General features: G+C 39.7%; 2 protein-coding genes across 2 annotated transcripts; both read left to right on the top strand.

Annotated features, from left to right (window-relative positions):
* Positions 1–3,500: 3,500 nt before the first annotated feature.
* LOC121890041 (immunoglobulin kappa light chain-like) lies at positions 3,501–5,951 on the top strand. Its single transcript, XM_042402297.1, has 5 exons — positions 3,501–3,721; positions 3,864–4,550; positions 5,325–5,444; positions 5,525–5,562; positions 5,832–5,951. The coding sequence occupies exons 1-5, from the start codon at positions 3,667–3,669 to the stop codon at positions 5,949–5,951; spliced, it is 1,020 nt and encodes a 339-aa protein (XP_042258231.1). The 5' UTR covers positions 3,501–3,666.
* Positions 5,952–15,540: 9,589 nt separating this feature from the next.
* On the top strand, positions 15,541–17,556 carry LOC121890055. Its single transcript, XM_042402314.1, has 7 exons — positions 15,541–15,565; positions 15,822–15,993; positions 16,147–16,488; positions 16,671–16,715; positions 16,810–16,920; positions 17,069–17,103; positions 17,222–17,556. The coding sequence occupies exons 2-7, from the start codon at positions 15,948–15,950 to the stop codon at positions 17,372–17,374; spliced, it is 732 nt and encodes a 243-aa protein (XP_042258248.1). The 5' UTR covers positions 15,541–15,565; positions 15,822–15,947; the 3' UTR covers positions 17,375–17,556.
* Positions 17,557–22,026: the final 4,470 nt, after the last annotated feature.

Raw genomic sequence — 22,026 nt, 5'->3', positions numbered from 1 at the left:
TGATGTTCAGTTTGGACCAGGAACCTTTTTGATGCTGAAATGTCGGAGGAAAGATCCCACAGGTATTTCAGACGAGATTGTACTGATCAGCTGTATATCTGCAGCGGAATCAGATCCACATTGTGTTACATTCGGCTGTAACTGGAATTGACAGTAGTTATCTTTGTTTCTTTAGAGGCTAATGATGGATCTTCTGAAGGCAATCAGGTAAGAGCACTAACAGAGAAATATGTTAGCTTCATATAACTTTTCTGTTTGATTTGCACGACATCTTTCTGAGTCTTCATTTTTGGAAATTTTGTTTCTAACAGGCTAGTCAAGCAGTTATATATGCATCTGTGTGTTCGGCACCCAGAAGCCTCTCCTCCAGGCAAGCTAGAGTGAAATACAGTGGAGACTCTGTAGTTTATTCTGACATCAGGTACTGACAACAGAATCAAGAAGTTTCATCTGGAGAAGGCGGACAAATCAGAGAGAATGAAGACTAAAGAGAGCCTGAAATAATGAAATAACTGTTAATTGCAGGCCTGGTTCGGTTATCAGCACTTGGGTCTTGCATGAATCCAGTGCCTGCTGCATTAAGGCCACAAACATTCTCCACACAGGTATATAAACAAATTGCCAGGCCCAGCCGCCACAAACATGCAACCCTGGTGAACATACTCTAGATGCAGGAGGTGATCCATCTCAGTTGTCAAGGAGGCCATATAGGCTGGTTAAAGCTAATCAGAGCATTTCCATGACCACAGTAGTAAACAAACAAACACTGAAGAAAGAAAAAGCACAGAAAATGTGATGTGCTAAGTTTGAATAGCTCACAGATTGTTTTGAGTGGGAGAGGTCTGCTTTCTCTTGTTGTTTCATGCTATAGCGACTCTAGCTGCAACACTCAAACTGCAGCTTATGCAAGCATTTTGTTACTCCAGAACGCAACAACAAGAAGCAAGCATGAAATCAATCTTGTGTAGTTCAAAACTTTGCATTCATGTACTTGCATGGAGCATGTTTCAAGTCCAAGGCTGCTAATACGACTCAGTGACTGTCACTACAAAAGTCAAAAGTCAGTGGAAGACAGAATGAAACTAAATTACCTTTGAACAATGAATTTTGAAAACCTCAACATCAAAAACAGTGTTGTTGTCACTCAGAATAATCCATGGACCTCACTGTGAGCACTTTTCATAGGGACTATTTCTTTGGTATAAAGTTGTTCCAATAAAAAGGTCAGCGAGTTATATGGATTATCAGAAGTCATTCTGGCCCTTTAATATGCAGCAGTAGGCAAAACAAAATAAAAGCTAATGATTATGACAGCAGGAAAAAAGTTTGTGGTGATGCATGATTAACATTAGTTAGTTACAACGTCACAATGCTCATCCACAAATAACTAAAAGAATAATATTCAGCATTTTGCATTGCAGAGGGAAAAAAGAGAGCACGGCTTCTCTCTGTCATTTCCGCTAGAAGCTGTAAGCCTCACAAAATACATGAAACAGAAAAGGCAAAATGTACAACACAAACTAGTCTATGGCAAACTACCCCCTGTTAAAGGAAGCTGTGATGTGCAGTATTAGATACAGACACAGTACACAAAGCATGCTAAAAAATCCCCTCTGACCTATTAATAGATTCTTCTGACCAGAAACATAAGTGCAGGTAGCATCAAACTAGCCAGCTCTCTGCATTTCACTCTTGTTTTGACTCTTGTGACTAAGGCGTGAACTACTGTGAAGACGTTTCCACTGGTGGAAACATAACCCCTCGCTTGAACACAGGAAGACTGGCCTGTGGTCTCTAAACCACAGCGTATACAAGCTGAGACAAATGGCAAGAGTAAAAAGCCATTTTGAAAGGCAACTGGCTGAAATGAGGGTCATGTTTCAAATGCAGATAACATGCTGCAACACAAAAGGACCGAATGATTAACATTTTAAAAGTGAGAGTAGAGTATCATCTTATGTTAACTAAAGTTCTCCTCAGAGTGAAGCTTTCTCTAATTGACCATGACAACACCTAACACTTATTGTTTTAGTTCCTAGTATGTATTATAAAGTGTGGAACAACTCAGCTATTATATTGTCTCCAGGTTCAGTAAGTGGTAGGATATAGAGCAGCACCTTCAGAGAGTTCACACAGAAAAAACACTCAAGTGTTACATCAACAGTCATCTGTCAACAAATCAGCATGGTCTCTTTGCAGGGTTTTCTAATCATTAGGTCAAAACAGTTTGGGTTGAACATCATGTGGCTTTATGTACTGTTGACAGTTCTGTTATTGATCACAAATTGGACAAATTTATTTTTGTGTATTTTTTTAATCTTAGTAGTTGTTTTTCATTTGACTGAGTCATGTGTACATATACAGTTAACCCTGGTGTGTAACATAGCTTGAAGATGGAGTTCTTATAGTGGTCAGCAGAGTTAAGATGTTGAATGTGACCTTGAAGTCTTTTATTTGTTACCGAAATGTATGACACTTAAGTTTACTTTCTTGGTATCTTGGACTATTTTGAACAGTGATGTCAGCGATTAATTGGTTATTGGTTAATTTCCATTAATAAATTAATAGAAATTAAGAATATATTCACCAACAATGCAGAAGACTACAGACGTGCAGTGTAACTGTCAGAAAAGATACTGAAGATTTGTTGCAGTACCCAGTTGCACCACTCCGTGGTGCCTCTTACTGTTGAATAAGATGGAGTTACAGGTGTGTTTTCTGACCGCCTGTAAGGACCCCACACAGTATAAAAATCCCCAAATTATTATATATAAAACCATTAAGACTGAAGTCAGTTGTGGATAAGCTGTTTTATATTCATTCAATATTTTTACAGACTGTTTACTGTTGAAGGCCCTTTTGATAAAGGAAAAATGGGTTATATTTGTTTTTGTTTGATGTGTCCAACAGATCTGGTCTTATTTAATCTATGTCCTCTAATGAAGCCTGGAAGTCCTGCGACATACTTATAGTGACAGACAGATGGGCACTTCGCATTTTAAATGAAAACATTGTTTATTTCATTTATAATTCAAGAAACTTGGTGTTTACCGACCCTGTTCTTCAAATTCCTAATTCACTACTGATTTTGCAGTGATTATAGGCCACAACAGTGGTTTAAAATGATTTTATTGCGGAAAAATGTACACTGTATTTCATAAATTGTTAATGATTAACCAACTATTGATTTTTAATGTGGCTGAATAACCATTAAGGAAATTGCTCAAAATTCTCATCCGACTTTGGAAGAAAACCATTAATATTATCTTGAAAATTATCCCCGATATGCTTGTCAGGTAGTCATTTAACATCAATGCTAAGCAGTTACAACTAGCTTGTGTTGCCCACCAGCCGGTCAGTCAGTCAACATATTTCTGCAAGCTGTAAATCCTGATTCGCCTTGTTCACTGACTTCACTGTATGATGTTATGTATAAACTACACAAGTCATTTCTTTATCAGTGATTCTTTGTAAATCTAATTAGAGGCTGAAGAGTCATGTTGTTGCTGATAAAGCTCTTCTCAAGGACCAAAATTATCAGGGCAAGGGGCACTGAGCACTCTTTCCAAATTAGGACCTCTGATTGGCCAATCAAACACAGTCATCTCTCTGAAGAGCAGAGAACGTACAGAGATTCAATTCATTCATCACAGCATTTGAAGCACGATGACGCCTCCATACTTTGCTTTGTTTTTCACATGTCTGTTTGTGGTGAATTCAGGTAAGTTGTGATTTGCCTTTTTGCTTTAATGTGTAACCATATGATTGTAACATGTTTTTATGCATTTTGCAATACAGTTCACTACAACATACTGGCATTAAATGACTTGTGCATTTCCTTTGTCTCTTCACTTTCTCCTCAGCTCATATGACATCTTTAAAACAACCATCTATACGTTTTGAATCAGCTAATGTTGGGGAACGTGTGACTTTGCAATGCTTTTGTCGAGATAATGTTGCAATGATGCTTTACTGGTACAAGCAAACTCCGGCACAGAAACCAAAGCTGGTGACTACGTTCTACAGGCATAACAAAGTTAACACTTTTCATGATGAATTCAAGGACAATCCACGTTTCTCATTGGATACTGAAAACAATACCCATCACTTGATGATCTCAGGTTTGCGCATTTCAGACTCAGCTACTTACTACTGCGTCAGTAGCAATTTATATGACTTTGAATTTGTAGAGGGCACTGCTCTCAATGTAAAGGGTTCAGGTTTGAACATCCAAGCTTTGGTCCATCAGTCGGCATCTGAGAGCATCCAGCCAGTGACTCTGAACTGTACAGTACACACTGGGACCTGTGATGATGGAGAACACAGTGTTTACTGGTTCAAAAACTCTGAAGAATCTCATCCAGGAATCATTTACACACATGGAGGCAGGAATGATCAGTGTGAGAGGAACAACAACACACAAACACACACCTGTGTCTACAACTTGCCAATGAAGAGTCTGAATCTTTCTCATGCTGGGACCTACTACTGTGCTGTCGCCTCATGTGGACAGATACTATTTGGAAATAAGACCAAGCTGGACTTTGAGTGTAAGTAACAATCAAGCAGAGGTCGTCTCATTTGTTAAATAGAGAGAACTCCTTAAAGAATAGGTCCAGATTTTCTATCTTAATACAATACTCACATGCCAGTAAGAATGAATGGTTGCTATAATCATTCCTTCTGTCTTTACCAACCATGAAGCAACTGCTTCCTAAAGCAACACCACTGTAAGAGATGGAGAATAATTCAACAGTTTTTGTTGTGAAAAATATGCTTTCCAAAATTCAGCTGCAGTTAATATGAGGCTTTAACATTTAAAATTTAAACCAAATCAAGTTGGTATCTTCATCTTGGCAGTTCAATACAGGTTTATCACTGGCAACAAATATACATTTGACTGCCAAGAAGTATCCCTTCACCACAGCTAAGCAAGGAATGCTTTTTGTGGTGATACAATCACAAAAAAAGACTAACGCTGGAAGATAAACGGGTTGAGGAGCAACAACTCTTTACACTGACATGTGAGTATTGCATATGGAAGTTAAACACTTGTTTTGACGAACTCAGACTGCTGAGCGCCTCATATTAGCTTCACCTGAACTTAAGAATGAATTTTTACACAGGTCAAAGAACTGTGGATTTGGCCCCCATAACTTACACTGAAATCTTTTTGTGGCCTGTATGGAGAGGTGGACTATTTACAACCCTTTTATTGTGCATACTATATGGGCATGTCAGTTCTGTTTTAAGGTAGACTTGAAAAGCTCAAGACCATTATGATATACATGAGAAAAAAGCTAAAAGCTCTGTAATGTCTACAGATGAGGTGGACCTTCTTCCCTTGGTGCATTTCTTGAGCGGAGCTTTGGCATTCACCACAGTCCTGGTTGTTTTACTGGCTCTCACAGTGTGCATAATGAAGAGAAACTGCCAATGTACAGGTACTTGTAATATTAATGAAGTACTGAGGACACATTTCATTTGAATAAAACTGACTTTTTATTTTGTTTGTCACAACCAGACTCAACATTTTCAGCGACGTCTACTCCTAATGCAGAGGTAAGCACCATGTTCTATTGAACAATTAAGAATTTTTAACAGCACAGCAACATCTTTATTTTTATTTTCCTGTTGGCCTTTGTTGCAGCTGTTGGTCAGTTTTGGTTGTTAGTAGTTTTAATTGATTGTTTAATGTTATGTTCTGTTAATTAGTGCACACAAATTATTTATTTGAGCGCATGAATTAGTTTGTTTCACCATGACAGGTCCTTACACATGCATGTGCTATATGTTATATTATAGTAATTAACCATATATTTTGTTAACAGTTAGGTCAAGATGCAGAAAACCTTCATTATGCTGCTATAAGGGATCACAAGGCCAAAAGATCAAGAAGACAGCAGGACAACACCTGGAGTGAATGTGTGTACTCCACTGTAAAGCAGTAGAGCGAACATGTTTCATCTGTACTTTGATTCTGTGTACAAAGACAACTGTTTATCAGGGTAATGTGAGTTCTCCTGAAACACAAACACTTCTGTCAAAATGATTTCATTTACATTTGATCAAATACTTTGAAAGCTTGCCTTGCAATGACTTCTGTCAGAAGGTTTCTTTGAAGTGATGAGTGGCGAAACTTACATCTTGCCTTACAACTTGCTAATTTCCACTATCACTGTACTCTTCTTTGCCAAATTTAAAAGAAGTGCACTCACACCTCTCTATAGGACCTTTCACTCTCTTTGTTTTCATGTGTAGTACTGTCGTTTCAAGCAGGATGTCCTCATTTTGGTGCCAAAAACCTATGTAGCTCCACCTCCACCCCAAGACTTTCAGTAGATCATAGGAAACTATTTTTGCCAACCTCTCAGCCATCAACCTCTATCTTAAGAAGCCTAAATTCATTGATGTTCTACAACACAGTGTGCTTTTGTGCATCTCTGAGTCACCGCACACACCTTGGTATGTAGCACTGTGGTTAGCAAGATCTGAACTCAAGTTTATAGGTTGATTGAACAAAGTGAGCATGTTCCTGAGGTACTCTCACTGCTTTACTCATCTAGTTTTTGACAGGAAGAAAGAGGTGAGAGCATCTAAAACAAAAAAGAAACTAACTAAACTAAACTAACTAAGAAGGAGATAAAAAAAAAAAAAAGCACATCACCACCACCATCAGCCTCCCTTATTTTTTATTAATGTTTTCAATATCAAATTAATGTTATTGGTAGAATGAAATCATCTTAACACAATCTCAAGTAATTTCAGTGTTGAAATTATGTGTTTTTTGTTGACTGAAGGCGTTCTCAAATTTACTGGTTTTGACCTGGATATCATTACAAAAAAGAAGTTATATGGAGAATTAAATAAATTGACTAATGAATAATAATATTCAGTGCAACTGGGTTGAAAAGTTGTTTTCAATATTTTTGACCGTAAATTTCAAGTGTTTTATATAATTGTTTAAAATGTTGTTTTGTTTGTGTAGTTGCTTTTCTTTTGTAGAGATTAAATTCATTGTAAATTCAAGTGACACTGACAAAAATAATGACATTGTATGAAGAGACAAATGATGAAAGAGCTTTGTCAAAGTTACTTTTATTCAAAATTGTAACAGCCAAATAAAAAATGTGTGCATCTACTTTTGGTCTGTATTCTCTACATTAAGGACTTCACCAACTCTTACTGATATAAGCCAAGAGACACAAAGTTAGAAAGAGCAGGAGGATCCCAGTTCTAATGATGGACAGCCAGACTAAGATTCTAATCTGTGCCACTGGGTCTTCAACATCGTCTTTGATGAGCAGCTCGCTTCCACTTCCAAACAGTATCTCCCCACAGGAGGCCACAGCACAGTAGTAAGTTCCAGCATCAGAGGAGCTCAGGTTCGTTTTCTGAAAATGATAGACACAGCTCTGTGATGGAGACTGTGCTGTGGAGATGTGTTTAGACTGATCCATGTGGGTGCGAAGGATTCCTTGGCGAGATCCGTGTCTGAACCAGTAAACTCTGCGCTCTCCATCACAGGTTCCAGTTTGTACTGTGCAGTTGAAGGTCACAGAGCTGCCTGGCTGGACGGTCTCAGATGATGGTCCCCGGACAATTTCCTTGAGATTGGCTTCTAAATCCACAGAGAATTAACTGTCAGAGAATTACTTGGAAAAAAAAGGTACTTTCCTGTATCTGGGTTTTGGAGATATACAGTATATTCACGGCCCTTAATGTTTTTTCTTTTTTTTGAAAATCTGGGAATTTGTACACTGTTATTTTGGGCATTGAAAAGTAGGTTTCTGGGTTTTTTTTTAAATCCAGTTATTTTTCTGTGAAAATTTTGTAAAAATAGCCTCCCAGCTAGCCCCGGCTCTCCATTTGGATCCAACCGGGGCACCGAGCCCCGGTTTGTTATTAAGGTTAAAGTGGGAAGAAGCAGCGGGTCTGACGGGCAGCTGAGTGAAGTGGAGCCTGCGGAGGAAGCACCGGGACCGCGGGGATGTAATTGTCCGTGGAGGTGCTGCCATGTTCGGCTGCATAGGAAACCCCTCGGCTGACAGGATGTACCACTCTGAAAAAACTTTTTCTTCTTCTTTTTGGTTTATATCAGCGGTTGGCAACCAGCATATGAGGTGCATTACCGCCCCCTTCTGCTTCAGACTGTGGACCAAAGATTAAATCCTACACATTAATCCTGTCTAATAAACTCAAAGAAAACTACTGCTCCACCCACTTGGCAGGTTTTAATTTTTTTAATGCTGAGCTCCTGAATCCAGTCTTCCCAATTTCTTCCCTCATATACTGTCTTTCTTGATCATTAGTACAATCTATGATTGCATGTGTAATAGTCTACTCAGCCAGGTGGAAAAAAATATGTTCATATATTGGCACTGGCAATCGGCAAAATGAGAGTCAAAAAGTAATTGTGTTAAATATTCGTGATCTCAATATTGACCAAATTAATTGTGATTATGATTTTTGCCATAATATCTTATTTTGTGGCCTTATTTATTTTGTGTAGTTTTGATATTTATTTTAGTGTACTGGCAGTTGTCATGGTCCTCCTCTTAATAATGTGCTCTGAAGTGCACTTTGTGCATGTAAATATATGTTTAAAAAAAAAGATGACATACATGTGTTTTTTCGAAGGATATTTTTGAAAAAATAAATTTGCTCAGTTTGAATTCTATAAAAGTGGGTCACGACTTAATGACCATGGGAAAATATGGGTCCCAGAGTGAGACCAGTTGAGAACCTCTGGGCTAAATAATAGGGGACCTAACACTGTCCCTTGTGGAACACCCATTGTGCACTTCATGTTACGGGACAGTGCTCTAGATGAGAAGTTAAATTTAGAGAGTTTCTATATTAAAACATCATGATTGACTGTGTTGAATGCTTTACGCAGATCTAAAAATACAGCACCAACTACTCCTACTTTATCAAGTCTTGATTTAATTTGCGCTATTAAGTGCAAGGTAGCAGTTTTGGTGGAATGACTTGTTCTAAAGCCAAATTGCATACAATGTAGACCAAAGCTGCTTGTATTAAGAAATGTTGTCAGTTGTTCAATGACAACTTTATCAGCAACCTTTGAGAGTACTGGCAGTATACTTATTGGTCTGTAGTTACTGGCTTCAAGGTGGACTCCAGATTTAAAAATAGGTGTGACACATTTCCAGTCATCAGGGAAGGAGCTGTGTTTAAAAGACAAGTTAATTAAATGAGCAATAGGGGTAGTTAAAATATCTTTGTGTGATTTAACAAACATGGTGTCAAATTGGACAGCAACTCTACTTTTGGAGCTTTTTAAGGAGCTGATTTTGTTTACTTGTAACTCACTAGTCTCCACCAGCTCGAAAACCTGGCCTGTAGCATCTATAAGGACAATATCTAGTTTCATTTTCATAATTTTGTTTCCTAACTCATATACAGACGCAAGAAAAAAATGATTAAAGATAGAAGCAACAGTAAGATGATCTTCAATTAACTCTCCCTGTGCTCCTAAAAATTTTGGGTCCCTCCTTGTGAGATTATCAGTGTTTTTCCAGATCAATTTACTGTTGCCTTTTGCCTCATTCAATATATTGAGATAAAAACAAGATTTAGCTTCTCTTAGCTCTTGGATAATTTTGTTCCTTAAACCTTAATAAATCAGCATGTCAGTGTCTCTTCTAGTTTTAATTACCTTCCTTAGCGCAGCATCTCTAGATTTCATTAGTTTTCACAAATTTTTCATTAGACCACAGTAAATTGTTTTTATTTTTAGATTTTATCTGTATCCTCACATTAAATCTTTCCCTCACAGAGTTGATTCTGTGAATAAAAGTATCACAGTCATAGTCTAGATCATCAGAGGACAGTACATCATCCCAGTTCAAGCTGTTAATTTCACTGACAAATTCTTCTTGCTTAGCTCTGGGTATACACTGAAAGATCACTGTCTTAGGCCCTGTTTATACCTGGTATTAACATCCGTCTCAGGTGATCCGATCACAAGTGGACAGCTTTAAGTACAGGTGTAAACGCACCCAAGACGCATTGAGGATGGACTGAGATCCGATCACTCAGACCACATTCGGAGGTGGTCTGGGCCGCATGTAGCCACATTCTTTTAGTAGCATACGCAAATGCATCCTGGGCCACATTGAAGGACCGCCTACTCAACTGACGTCCTCTATTTTCCGGCAGACTAGACACAGGACCCTCCGTCCAAAGCTGTTCAACTTGTTTGATAACAGGATAAACAAATTATTTTGTTTTTCGATATGGATTAAAAACGTAATAAACCTCCCTTTTTTCTTGTTTTTCTCATTCCCCTAACCGGTTTCCCTCTTCAAATCGACAGTTAGAATAGAAATTAAACCATTAATTTTTCGCTTGACTGTCTAACTAAATATTTCAGAAGCTAAACGTAGCTGGATAGTTTCCTCTGTCCTGTCAAATTGATAACTACAGTTTTTAGTTTTGCTGCGCTGCTCGACATAATGAACTCAGGATGGCTGCTTTACTCCAAACAGTTTCACTGTATGAACCTGGACTGTGTGTGCAACAGCTGACCTATTGGATGTGCAGATAAACACAGAACAGTAATTAATGTTAGATCCTGACTGACCCTGTCGGCGTGTCGGAGATTTAAATAATCTATGAAGTTATGCTGCTGTATCTTATGCTTAAATATGCACAGTGTCTCTGAATGGAGAGATGCAGCTGCGGGGAGATCGCTGCATCTCTCTCTCTCCCGACGCGGAATTTTTATTTATATCCTGAATATTTATCCTGTTATCAAAGAAGTTGAACACAGCTTTGGATGAATAACGAACAAATTTGGTCTTTGAAAACAGAAATGATGTCCATGTTTATTTGCATATAGAGCGGGGAAGTGAGATCGGATCACACGTGGTCACTCAGGACGCATGTGGAGACGCATGTTAATGCCAGGTGTAAACAGGGCCTTAGTTGCCGTGGTCCTAAATCTATTTTTAGTCAGTTTTCTCGCACATAGGGTTAGGTTATGATCTGATAAGCCGGTGATTAATCCTAGGCAGAAGGCAGAGGATTACATTATCTCTGCCTGACAAGCCCGGGCTGCTCTCCTGCTCCTGTCACTGTCTCAGACTCAGCCTGATTGACCTGCTGCTGGGTGTGCAGCACTATCTTCTTTTTTATATTTTATGGTGGGTGGCAACCAGCGTTAAGGTGCATCACTGCCACCTACTAAGCTGGAGTGTGAACCAGTTATCTACCCCCACAAACAAACACAGCAAACCAGCAGCTTTCTCTGGCATGTGTAGGAAATTCCTATTTTCCACTCGCCAGAGTGACGAGTGGATAATTTAGAAATACAGTCAGAGAAATCACATGGCGTGCTCTAAAAAGAGGACAGTAGACAGCAAAAACAGAGCTTTTAATCAAGAATGGACAGACTCTTACATGTTCCTTCTTCCCACGGGCAGATCGTATGGATGAGTGAAATAAATGATAAATTATATGACGGAGCATATGTATTTTATACAGAGCAGCTTTTCTATCCTTCATGGTACACACACATACACACAAGGGGAGAGAAGAAATCACGTGGCGTGCTCAAAAAAAGAGAAGATTAGACAGTGAAAACTGCAAACAGCTTTTCATCAAGAATGGACAGACTCTTACATGTTGATTCTTCCCACAGTCCAAAACCACAATGGTGCAGTTGCTCAAAACATGAATGAGCACCAATGAATGAGCGGGAATCATTGTCTCGTACAAGATCATCAGCGAGTGACTCAAGTCGAGACAGCCTGGCAGCTACTCACTGAACGAGATCAAATGAACTGTTCTCTCGAACTAGGACGTATGAGTGAACGAGAAGCGATTTAATTGGACTTAAGTCGAGACAGACGGCAGGTTAAATTGAACGAGACAGAATGAACTGCTGTTCTCTCAAACTAGGAGGTCTGCTACCTGCCCCTAAAAAGACCGACAGATCGTTGGTCAGTGTCACATCACATTTCTGTAACATCATATTGAGCTTATATAGCCTACTTACATACAAGTGGGATTGTGAATCAATGCATTTAAATTAATATTTTATCTTTATTAATGTAAATTTATACATGATGACTGGTAATGCACTGAAGAGAAATTTTGTGAGGCAGGCAGCACTAGCTTTTGAATGTGCTTGAACTATAACTGAGTATTTTGCAAAAACTATCAAAACTCGAAAGGTTTGATACATTTATATGTATCAACTCAAATGAACCGATACTGTGAAAAGAATCGGTCCACCCATTACTATCTGCAGCTCGTGCAAAGTTCTTGCGAGGTTTTTGAGTAAGTTTGAGATTTAGATTTTGTTTTAGACGTAGGGATGTATGAATAGGTAATGTAAACACAGACCACAACAGTAAATTACTCAAGTGAAATTAAACTAACAACTATGTATTTCGTTCCCAATGGATTTCAGTGCCATTACATTCAAGATTACTGTTCTGTGTTAACATTATAATGTCAGCTTTTGCATAAACTTGTGTAACTTGCTGTTATTCAGTGAAAGAGTGTCAACTGACTCTTAGCATTACATTTCCTGACAACTCTCAATCTGAAGAGGGCTTTTTTATAACGAAGGTTACAATATTGTAACCCTAGTTCTATGAGCACAAGCGGAGGGTTAGGGTCTACTGGACTCTATGGGTAATACTCCTGTCCGATCACACGCATGAAATCACTCACTGAAATTTGCATGCACATAGCTGGCCAATCAGGACGCGCCTACCGATTACGTGTGTCCCACACACTATATAAGCAGTGTCTCGCTGACGCTTTACCATCCAACACCACTTCAGAGGATGGCGTGGGAGTGGCAGGGTCCATTGGTAGGGTGCTGCCTGTGCTTATAGAAATAGGATTATAATATTGTAATGTTTGTTCTATCTCACACAGGCTCCACCCTCTACTGGACTCTATGGACACAGTAGGAGGAGCCTGATGAATGTGCGCCATATCATCAGACTGCCGCAACTGTATAATCCCAGCTGCTTAGTGGAGCAGTAGTGGGCCCAACCCAGTACAGTTAACATGGAGCAGAGCTGGGTGAAAAAAATGGTCTAACCTCACATGGGTCTTAGGTCATATGCAAAACACCCTGCACACCCCATTTCCTGAGTTACCTTAGATCACGGAGAATGCAGGTGTATAATTGCCCAGGAGGGGGTCAGGTGAACCACAGCTGACACACACCACCCTTTTCATAAGTCCTGAGTCACACCTGCAAGCATGGACCTTGAAAAGGAGCCTGTCATGTCCATAGAACTTCATGAATGGACAAGGCGTAGACCAGGACGCCGCCATGCATATGTCCTCGACACTCACCTCACCGAACAAGGCCATAGAGGCTGCCATGCTATGTGTTGAATTTGCTTGGACCTTACCTTACCCACCTGCCTGTAGGCTTGGGAGATGCACTCATAAAGCCAACTAGCTAGGCAATTCTTGGGTAGGGCTTTACCAGCCACTCCCTCTCCATAGCCAAAAGGGAGCTGTGCGTTCAACATAACATGCCAAGCCCCCCACACCTGGGGAATGGAGCAGGGCTGAGCCGCCAACATCTGACTCCAACCTCTGTTTTGAGAATCAAGTCAAAAATGTTGTGAAGTTGTGTTCTACCAGTTGAAGTTCATCTTCAAAATTAGGTCATTTTTATCTTTTGCCGATCTTCAAAAAACTATACTTTCGACTCGACTACTGCAACACACTTTATTCAGGTATCAGACAGGGCTCCCTTCACCGTCTCCAGCTGGTCCAAAATGCTGCTGCTCGTCTCATTACTGGGACAAAAAGGTATGAGCACATCACCCCTGTGCTTGCCTCCCTACAATGGCTCCCAGTTAGCCTTCTATTCGTATTGATTTTAAAATTTTATTACTTAACTTTAAGGCATTAAACAGCCTTGCTCCCAGTTACATATCTGCACTACTGAACTGATATGTGCCCCCTCGGCCCTTAAGATCCGCAGATGGAGCCCTGTTGGTCATTCCCAGGTCAGAGCTTGTGACAAAGGATGATCGGGCTTTTGCTGTCAGAGCCCCCACTCTCTAGAACTCTTTGCCCACTGAACTCAGACACACTAGGTCTCTAGCTTCTTTTTAAAACTCATCTTAAAACTTTTTTCTTTGTGAAAGCTTTTGGAAATGTTTGATATGTTTTAATTACTGTTTTTACACCTATTAATTGATGTTATTTTATCTTATTTTTAATCATTATTTTACTCCTGTGCATTCCATTGTCCTATTATTACTATCATTGTGCATTCTCTATTGTTACTATGTACTTCTGCCTTTACCTATGTGTTCCTCTTTTCTTATTTTATCTGCCTTGTTGGTTTCATTCTCTTTTGTAAAGCACTCTGTAACATTGTTTAGAAAAGTGCTATATAAATAAAATTTATTATTATTACTATTATTATTATTATTATTATTGTTATCCTAGTCATCTCTGCATACTACAGTGCCAAACGGCGGTCCAGGGGCTTTCAGGATGACCAACAACCACTCTTGTCTCACTCTCTCCAGCAGCAGGGGAATGAGACAAAGAGGAGGAAAGGCGTAATGCAGCTTCTTGGCCATGGCGCGTGTGCATAGGCATCCACCCCCAAAGGTCAATCGTTGTGCGGCAGGCAGTGGGTGTTATTTTGACTGGCGAACAGGTCCACTTCTACTCTACCAAACCAGTTCCAAATCTGCTGCGCACTCTCCTTCGTGCACCTCGTCTCCTCTCTGATTTAAAGAAGGGGCGAGTGGCAAATGTCAGCTCAGCTGCGTCTTCTCTTCTTCAAGCCTCTTGAAGTGCTGAGTGACAGAGGAGAGGGATCCGAAGAGACCGTCCGGCACTATGGGAAATCTACCATGAAGGAGGCGTGCAGCTGTGTATTTGTGTGCCCAGCCCGAATATTTTTTTAAATATTCCAGCGTGTCTCTGTCCTGCGCCAGTGGAGGCTGCAGCTTTCTCACTGCTGCCCAACCAGCCAAGTGTAGGTAAGTAGGAGGGTTGCAATGGTCTCTTCCAGGGGGGGCACACCAGGACAGCCTGTCTCCATGTGACCCTGCACTGTCAAGAAGGATACCAGTCCCGCCACCGGTGACTTCGTTCTCAGCAGCTCCTTCCAGGACGCTTTGGCGAAATGCCAGATGTCTGGTAGAGGAGGCGAAACGAAGGCAGGCTGATCAGGATGAGCCAGGCCATAAAATCCTTCACAGTTGACCAGCTTGGGTGGAATGGGGGGTGGGCAAAGGAAGCACCACACGCTCCACCGCCATAGCCATAACTTTCAGGAAATCCTGGGGAACAGACATGGGCGGCGGATTTCAGAAGGTCAGTGAAGTCGCTGAGACAGATGAGAGGCTGTCGTCATCATCCATTGGAGAAGCCGCTTGGAGTGTCTCAGCTGAGGCATCTGACAGCGGTGGCCGTGGCGGCAGAGAGCCAGATGGAGCGGTGATTTCATCTTCACTGTAGAGATCTATCTCAAGCTCCAGCTCAGTCTAGTTGCAGCGGAGTGAGACATCATATTGTCGATGTGCTGCCACTGCTTCTGGTGAGTGTGAGCGATTGTGTGCATGTGATATGAGAGGAGGATTACCCATAGAGTTCAGCAGACAGTGGAGCCTGTGTGAGATTATGTGTTAATCTTCTGATGAAATTTGATTTTCTTATTCAATATATCTTTGTTCACTATATTGTATGTAATTTGGGTTGAATATTATTCATTATTAAATAACATTGTCTGAAAAATAACTTTGTCTTGTTCTCACTGAGGCCAAACATCTGCGTTTATATTCTTTTCCTGAAAGCATTAATGTAGTCAGTTTGCGCAACAGGATAAGAAACAAAAAAACATCCTTCCTCTTTGTGTTGAGAGCAACCTTCCTGGGTCACACATCTAGAACAGACATTGCAGAGCTTCAGTCATACGCACCATGAAGACCTTTACCTTGATAACTGCTTTAAGTCTCTGCAGCATTAGTGAGTATTGGCTTTGAATTAGTCTCAACTTCATTACAAATGTTGTTATTCTATGTTTAGCCGACACGACTGAAACTTATATACTCACTGTTAAATTCATTAAGAGGTATCGTTTATCTTCCTGTAACAACTTGTCTCTGCTGTGTGTTTCAGGCTGGATCTCTGTCTCAGTGTCTGAGTCTCAGGTTGTGGAGGTTCAGTCTGGTGAAGAAGTCACACTGCAGTGCATCAATAGATTAATATATGGCTCTGTGGCTTTCTGGTTCAGACTTGTTAACAGAACCAAGATCAACTGTATCTCTGTTATGATCAGGTCTGGCAGCGAAGCTGAACTCTGCGATGGCTTTCAGAAGGGAAAATTTGAAATGAGCTCCAACATCTCTACTGTCTCTCTGAACATCAAACAAGTGGATTCATCAGACTCTGGACTGTATTTCTGTGGATTCTACACAAGTGGACGTCCAGTTTTCACTGTGATATATTTAAATGTTGCAGGTAAGATCAATGTCTTGTATTTTGTTTGGTCATTTATGTTTATATTGTTAATATATTTCATAATTATTATCTAATATCTACATATGCAACAAAGTGACAGTTTAAACATTACCAAACAATGACTGTGATGCAAATCTCTCAAAACAAAATCAAGACTAAATGTATCTTCATTTCATTAAAAGGCAGTGATGATGGATCACATGATAACATGGACCACTCATCTAAAAGTAAGATTTGCAGATGTAGAAATGCAGACTTTTTTCTTCCATTTCAAGTCACTTCTGGTAGTAATTTAGTCTGACTTAATGATCTTTCTTGTAGAAGAGTGTGATGGAATAACAAAGTTGACGAGTGTGATCCTGGCTGGTCTGACTGTTTTCCTTGTAATGGTCATCATTGGTCAGATGGTTAAAGTCAGGAAACTTAAGACAGGTACTTTATGAGAATTACTCAAACTAAACACTTATGGAAATGTTCAATAGTGTCAGTATGATGAAAAAATAGAACATTTCTTGTAGCCAAGATGTGATGACAGCAAACTTTCTATTAACTGATCAGATGTATTGTCTCTGTCACTCAGCTGCGACTGAAGGGCAGAATTCACTTGTGAACAAGGTAAATCCACTTTTGTGTTTGATCATTTCAAAGGTTGTAGAATCATCACAAGTCAATAGTGTTTTTCTCACAAACTCAGCTATTTGACATGTAGAACTGCATGTACTTTTATTTACAGAATCTGGACTCTGATCAGCTGAAGGACACAGCACTGACTTTGTATTCAACAACAATAAGAAGCAGGAGGCCTGCATCACAGAGAGAAGTGGACACTCATGTTATTTATGCTGCCTGCAGACAGACAAGAAGAAACAACAACAGCTCAGAGTGAAACTAATGCTTCATTAATCTGCTGGTGGAGTATTGTGAGGGTAGCGATACACACCATCAACTTATCCAAAAATGATGTCAAATCATCTAAACAAGTTTGATTCATACAAAATTGTGTTGTGTGTTGTTGAGTTAAGCACCTGATGAAAATCATTTTTAATTCTTTAATGTATTGTTTGTGTGTGTTTTGTTATTTGTGCAAATAAATAAAGTGAGCTAAATGTTTTCATTCTCATCTCTCTCAAAGTCTCTTTCTTGATTATTTTATCTGCCTCAGATAGAGATCTGACAGCAAAACAATATGATTGGTGTTTGATGGAGGAGGAGCCAGTAAGGACATTGATGACTGTCCACATTCTCTTATAGAGAGAGTTAGATGCAACAGTGGAGGAGTACACATAATATCACAGTGTAGTCAGAGCACAACTGACCTGAAAGTCAAGAGACCTGTTCAGTCAAAACTGTGTATTTAACTGTGTATTTAACTGTGTAGTTAACTGTGTAGTTAACTGTGTGACTTTCTGCTGTCAAGTAGACTAAATGATCAGCTTCTACAGAACATTTATAAAAACCTTTTTGCAAAACTTACAACCATCAAAGTGAAAACTGGATATTTAAACTGATGTTGATGTACTAAATGTCTGAATTCAAATATGCATTTTGAAAGGTCGTATTTCTAAATATAATTATATGTGGCTCCCACCTGCCCCTTGTTGCACTTTACACTGTGGTGACAAACAGCCCTGTCTGTATTAGTGACATATCTGTATATGTATCTTAACACTTCTGACAAACTTGCACCACTGTTTTATCTTCACATGATCTATAAGCAACTTGTGACACAGTTTGACACTGACAGCCTCATGTGAAAACATTCACTCTGCTCCAGACTGTACATCAGTGTTTCTCTCTACTTGGGCAGCCTGTCCAGATAGATTAAGACCTGCCAAGGTACAGAAAATACAAATTCCATTTTTTTTTTAAATTTTCAATCAATCAATGCACACAGGTCCCCTCAAGATCCCGACCATGTGACCCCCCCCCCCCTCAAGTTTTCTGGATGACATCCTTTGCAGCAGCAACACTGTGTCAGCTTTACCATCCTCCAGGAATACCATGTGGAGGACCTGGTTAAACACTCGTCCCTCTTTTTCCAGGTATCCGAAATCAAGTTCTGCTTATTGGCATCTGATTTTTTTAATTCACCTTGCAACAGTTCCCACATTCATACCTGAAATGCATGTCAAGCTGTCGGCTTATGGAGACATCATTTTTAAAACTTTGAAGTATCCACAAAAAAGTAGCTTGTTTTGAGTGTGTGTGAAGATCAGTGATTCCATTACATACTCATACATACGTATTGACAGCAGTACATCACTTAGCTGAGCCTCACTGTTGAGGTTCTAGAGGAGGACAGCTGATCATCTGGACATAGAGATGTAGATGTTTCCAGTATAGCTGCCTACATGACATCCAGTGGTGTTCAGTCTGCCTCTGGTCTATACACATTATTGACATATTGTGAGGTTTTACTAGTATTGAGTCAGACAAAGATCAGTTGACAGCTGACACAGAACAAATCCAACAACATTCTTGATGAATGTTTTAACCAGAGCACATTACACTGATGTGGTACATTTTTCATTAATGAGTAGTTTCAAATCTCTTACAAGTAATGTAAAGGATTCATTTTTTAAATTCAGCATTGACGACAGTTACTAATCCCAGTGATGCTCTTTTTACTCCTACATAGGAAGGTGGGATTGCTGTCTTACAAAGAATTGGATGGAGGATCAACATAATGTCTGTGTGCATTCAGTTGAGAGTGCTCTAGGTGTATATTGTGTCTCCTTAGCTGGCTAGCTCTTGCTATATTTGGGTATCACCAGGGTTTTGTTCAGATTTGGTAGTGTGTGTGTGTGTGTGTGTGTGTGTGTGAGCGCGCTGGGGCTCACTGTTGTGAATCTCTACAATGTGTGTGCTAGCTGCTTGTCAAAAGGCAACATTATGCTTTTTTCTCTCATTTTTATAATGTTAAGATGTCAGATGTTTGTTAAACATGGTCAAAGGTCCAAAACTTGAGGTGAATGTGTGAAAAAATGCTCCCTGAAAGTCAACATCCAGGGCTTCAGCCTGCTCTGAATGCCATCAGACTTGACATCAGATTGTTCACACATGCCCACAAACAACCATCCATTTTGTAGCCTTTGTTGCTAAGGTTGTCCCATGTGTTGTCTGCATTCTTCACTTGCATATTTCAGATCAGAATCAGTCTCTGACATGTACAGATGTATTTGAGAAGTTTCCATCTCAAGTGAAGAGGAAAAAGAAGCAGATCCTACTACTACGGTTTTTTTTACGTAGCCTCCAGAGCTGCCGGAAGTCGGCTGAGACACAGCTTCCGAGAGTTGGCCAATCAGAACAGAGTAGGCTAACTGGGAGGGGGACTTTAAAGAGACAGGACCTAAAATGACCTGTTTCAGACAGAGGCTGAACTGAGGAGCTGCATAAAGAGCCAGTATGAGATAAAGAGTTTGTTGAACTGTAGATCATGCACAGATATTCCAGTAGAGCCCCAGAACATAAATATAGACCTGGAAATGTGCACAATATGTCCCCTATGAACCAAAATGTCTCATTTCCTTCTTTTTCTTGTTAAACACAAAAAGATGTGACATGTAGAGTTGTTGGAAAGCACCTTTGACAGAGCTGGGTTGACTCACAGAAATTAATGTAACAGTTCATATAAGTCATTTCTTTCTACTGTTGAGTAGGTACAAAAGTAATGTGATTATTATTTCAATGACTAATAAGTAATGAGTCATTGATATTTTTCAAGAAACATGTTGGCAGCTGCATTGAGGAAGACTGAGTACAGATCACAGCTGTCACGAAGTGAGTGAAGCAGGTTGACCCAAATACAGAAGAAGGCAGGATCAGATACAGAAATTTATAGAATAACTCAAAACACACAGGAGACACTGAGACACAGGAAGAAGGAACACTGACCAGAAACACAGACAACTTGACAAAGACTGAACTGAAAACTGGACTTTAAATACACAGGGTCTGATTACAAACTGAACACAGGTGAGTGAAACAAGACACAGGTGAAACACATGAGGCAATCAACAAAGTGGGAAAACATAGGAGGTAAAGGTAATAAAACACAAGGAGAAAACATTTCAAAATAAAAACAGGAACTAAAGCAATCAGACAACAATGAACAGGTGACACAACACAAGGACAGACTGCGAGCTGATAGACTGAGTAAGACACTAGGAGCAGGGCAGGGCTAACGAGGGTAATGCAGGGCAGGTGAGAGGAGGATGAACATGAACACAGGAGGAGTGAAGGAACACACAAGGGAAACACAGAGAAAACCAAATTCCAGAACACATGACACAATCCGACCGAAAGTCAAATAATAAACAAGCTCAATCAAATGACTACAGGGGTGTGTAGCCTGGCTTATTTCCATAATTAATTTCAATTATTTAAGTGAGAGTTCCGTTCCACCACTGCGGCTTATATCAGTCCCAGCTCAGTAACCATGGTAACTTGGTCAGAAGAACTAGCCTGCTCCGTGGCAGGCTAGCAGTCAAGCTTAATTCAGCTGCATGTCAAAGAATGTCCGACAGACGGAAACAGACTCTCAAAAGACGGTCCCATCAAGTGTCTTTTCGCACTCACATCACTTGTCCGTGCTCGTAAACATAAAATAGAAGAACTCTGAGGGACTTTTACAAAAAATACTAAAGTAAATCCCCATTTTATTCATGGCCACTTCTGTGTTGGAGTGAACCCTTTTATTTAAAAGCTTAGCATTTATAATTTAAGAAATAAAAGTGTGCCAGCGTTTATTTTTAAGTTAGTTATTTATTCATTCACTCATTTTGTTCAAGCTGTGAAGAGAAAAAGAAAATTAAATAAAGTCCAAACCATGTCCTCCTGCTGTGTTTAAATGTATACAGTGGTAACCGCTTATAGTGATCACAGTTACAGTGATCAGCTGTTTATATGGATCAAAAAGCTCTGAGACAGAATCATTCCTATACAAAACTTTACTCCCATGATAAGCAGCTGCTGCTGCGTGCACACTGAAATCATTACAGAGACAGAAAGTCATTTTCTCTCAATGACAAACATAGTATCCTCGAAGCTTATGACAATTAAAGGGAAATTTAAGCAAAATTCACAGCTATCTTCGCCTGTTCTGCCGCCGGGGAAAAGAAGGAACTTATTACCTGCAAAAGTCAGAACCTGCTGCTTCAAAAATGTGCACACTGTGTTTGAAACAGCTGTACTGGTAACTTTATATTCATGTAGGCTAATAAATATACAAATGTCAATTAGATGGTATTGTTTATGACAAATAAAGAAAAAGAAATGGTTATAATAATCATCTGCTTATAGTGATAAATGTCCTAGACAGTAAGGCTGTAGTCTGCTGGTTGATTAGTTGGTTGATATGCTCTCGTCCGACTAAATTCTCATTGGTCGAATAATCTCTGTGTTATTTTCATGAGGAGAAAAGTGCTACATCAACAGCTTTCCAGGAGTAATCCATTATTTCCTGTGGCGGGAGGGACAGACTAACAAATTACCTGTGAAAACAGGGGTGTATTCAAAACACCCCCATTGTTTTCACAA

This window comes from Thunnus maccoyii, chromosome 22, assembly GCF_910596095.1.
Source record: "Thunnus maccoyii chromosome 22, fThuMac1.1, whole genome shotgun sequence".
Classification (NCBI taxonomy): Eukaryota; Metazoa; Chordata; class Actinopteri; order Scombriformes; family Scombridae; genus Thunnus; species Thunnus maccoyii.
Note: the sequence above shows the minus strand (reverse complement) of the source record. Positions and strands in the feature narration are given on the sequence as shown.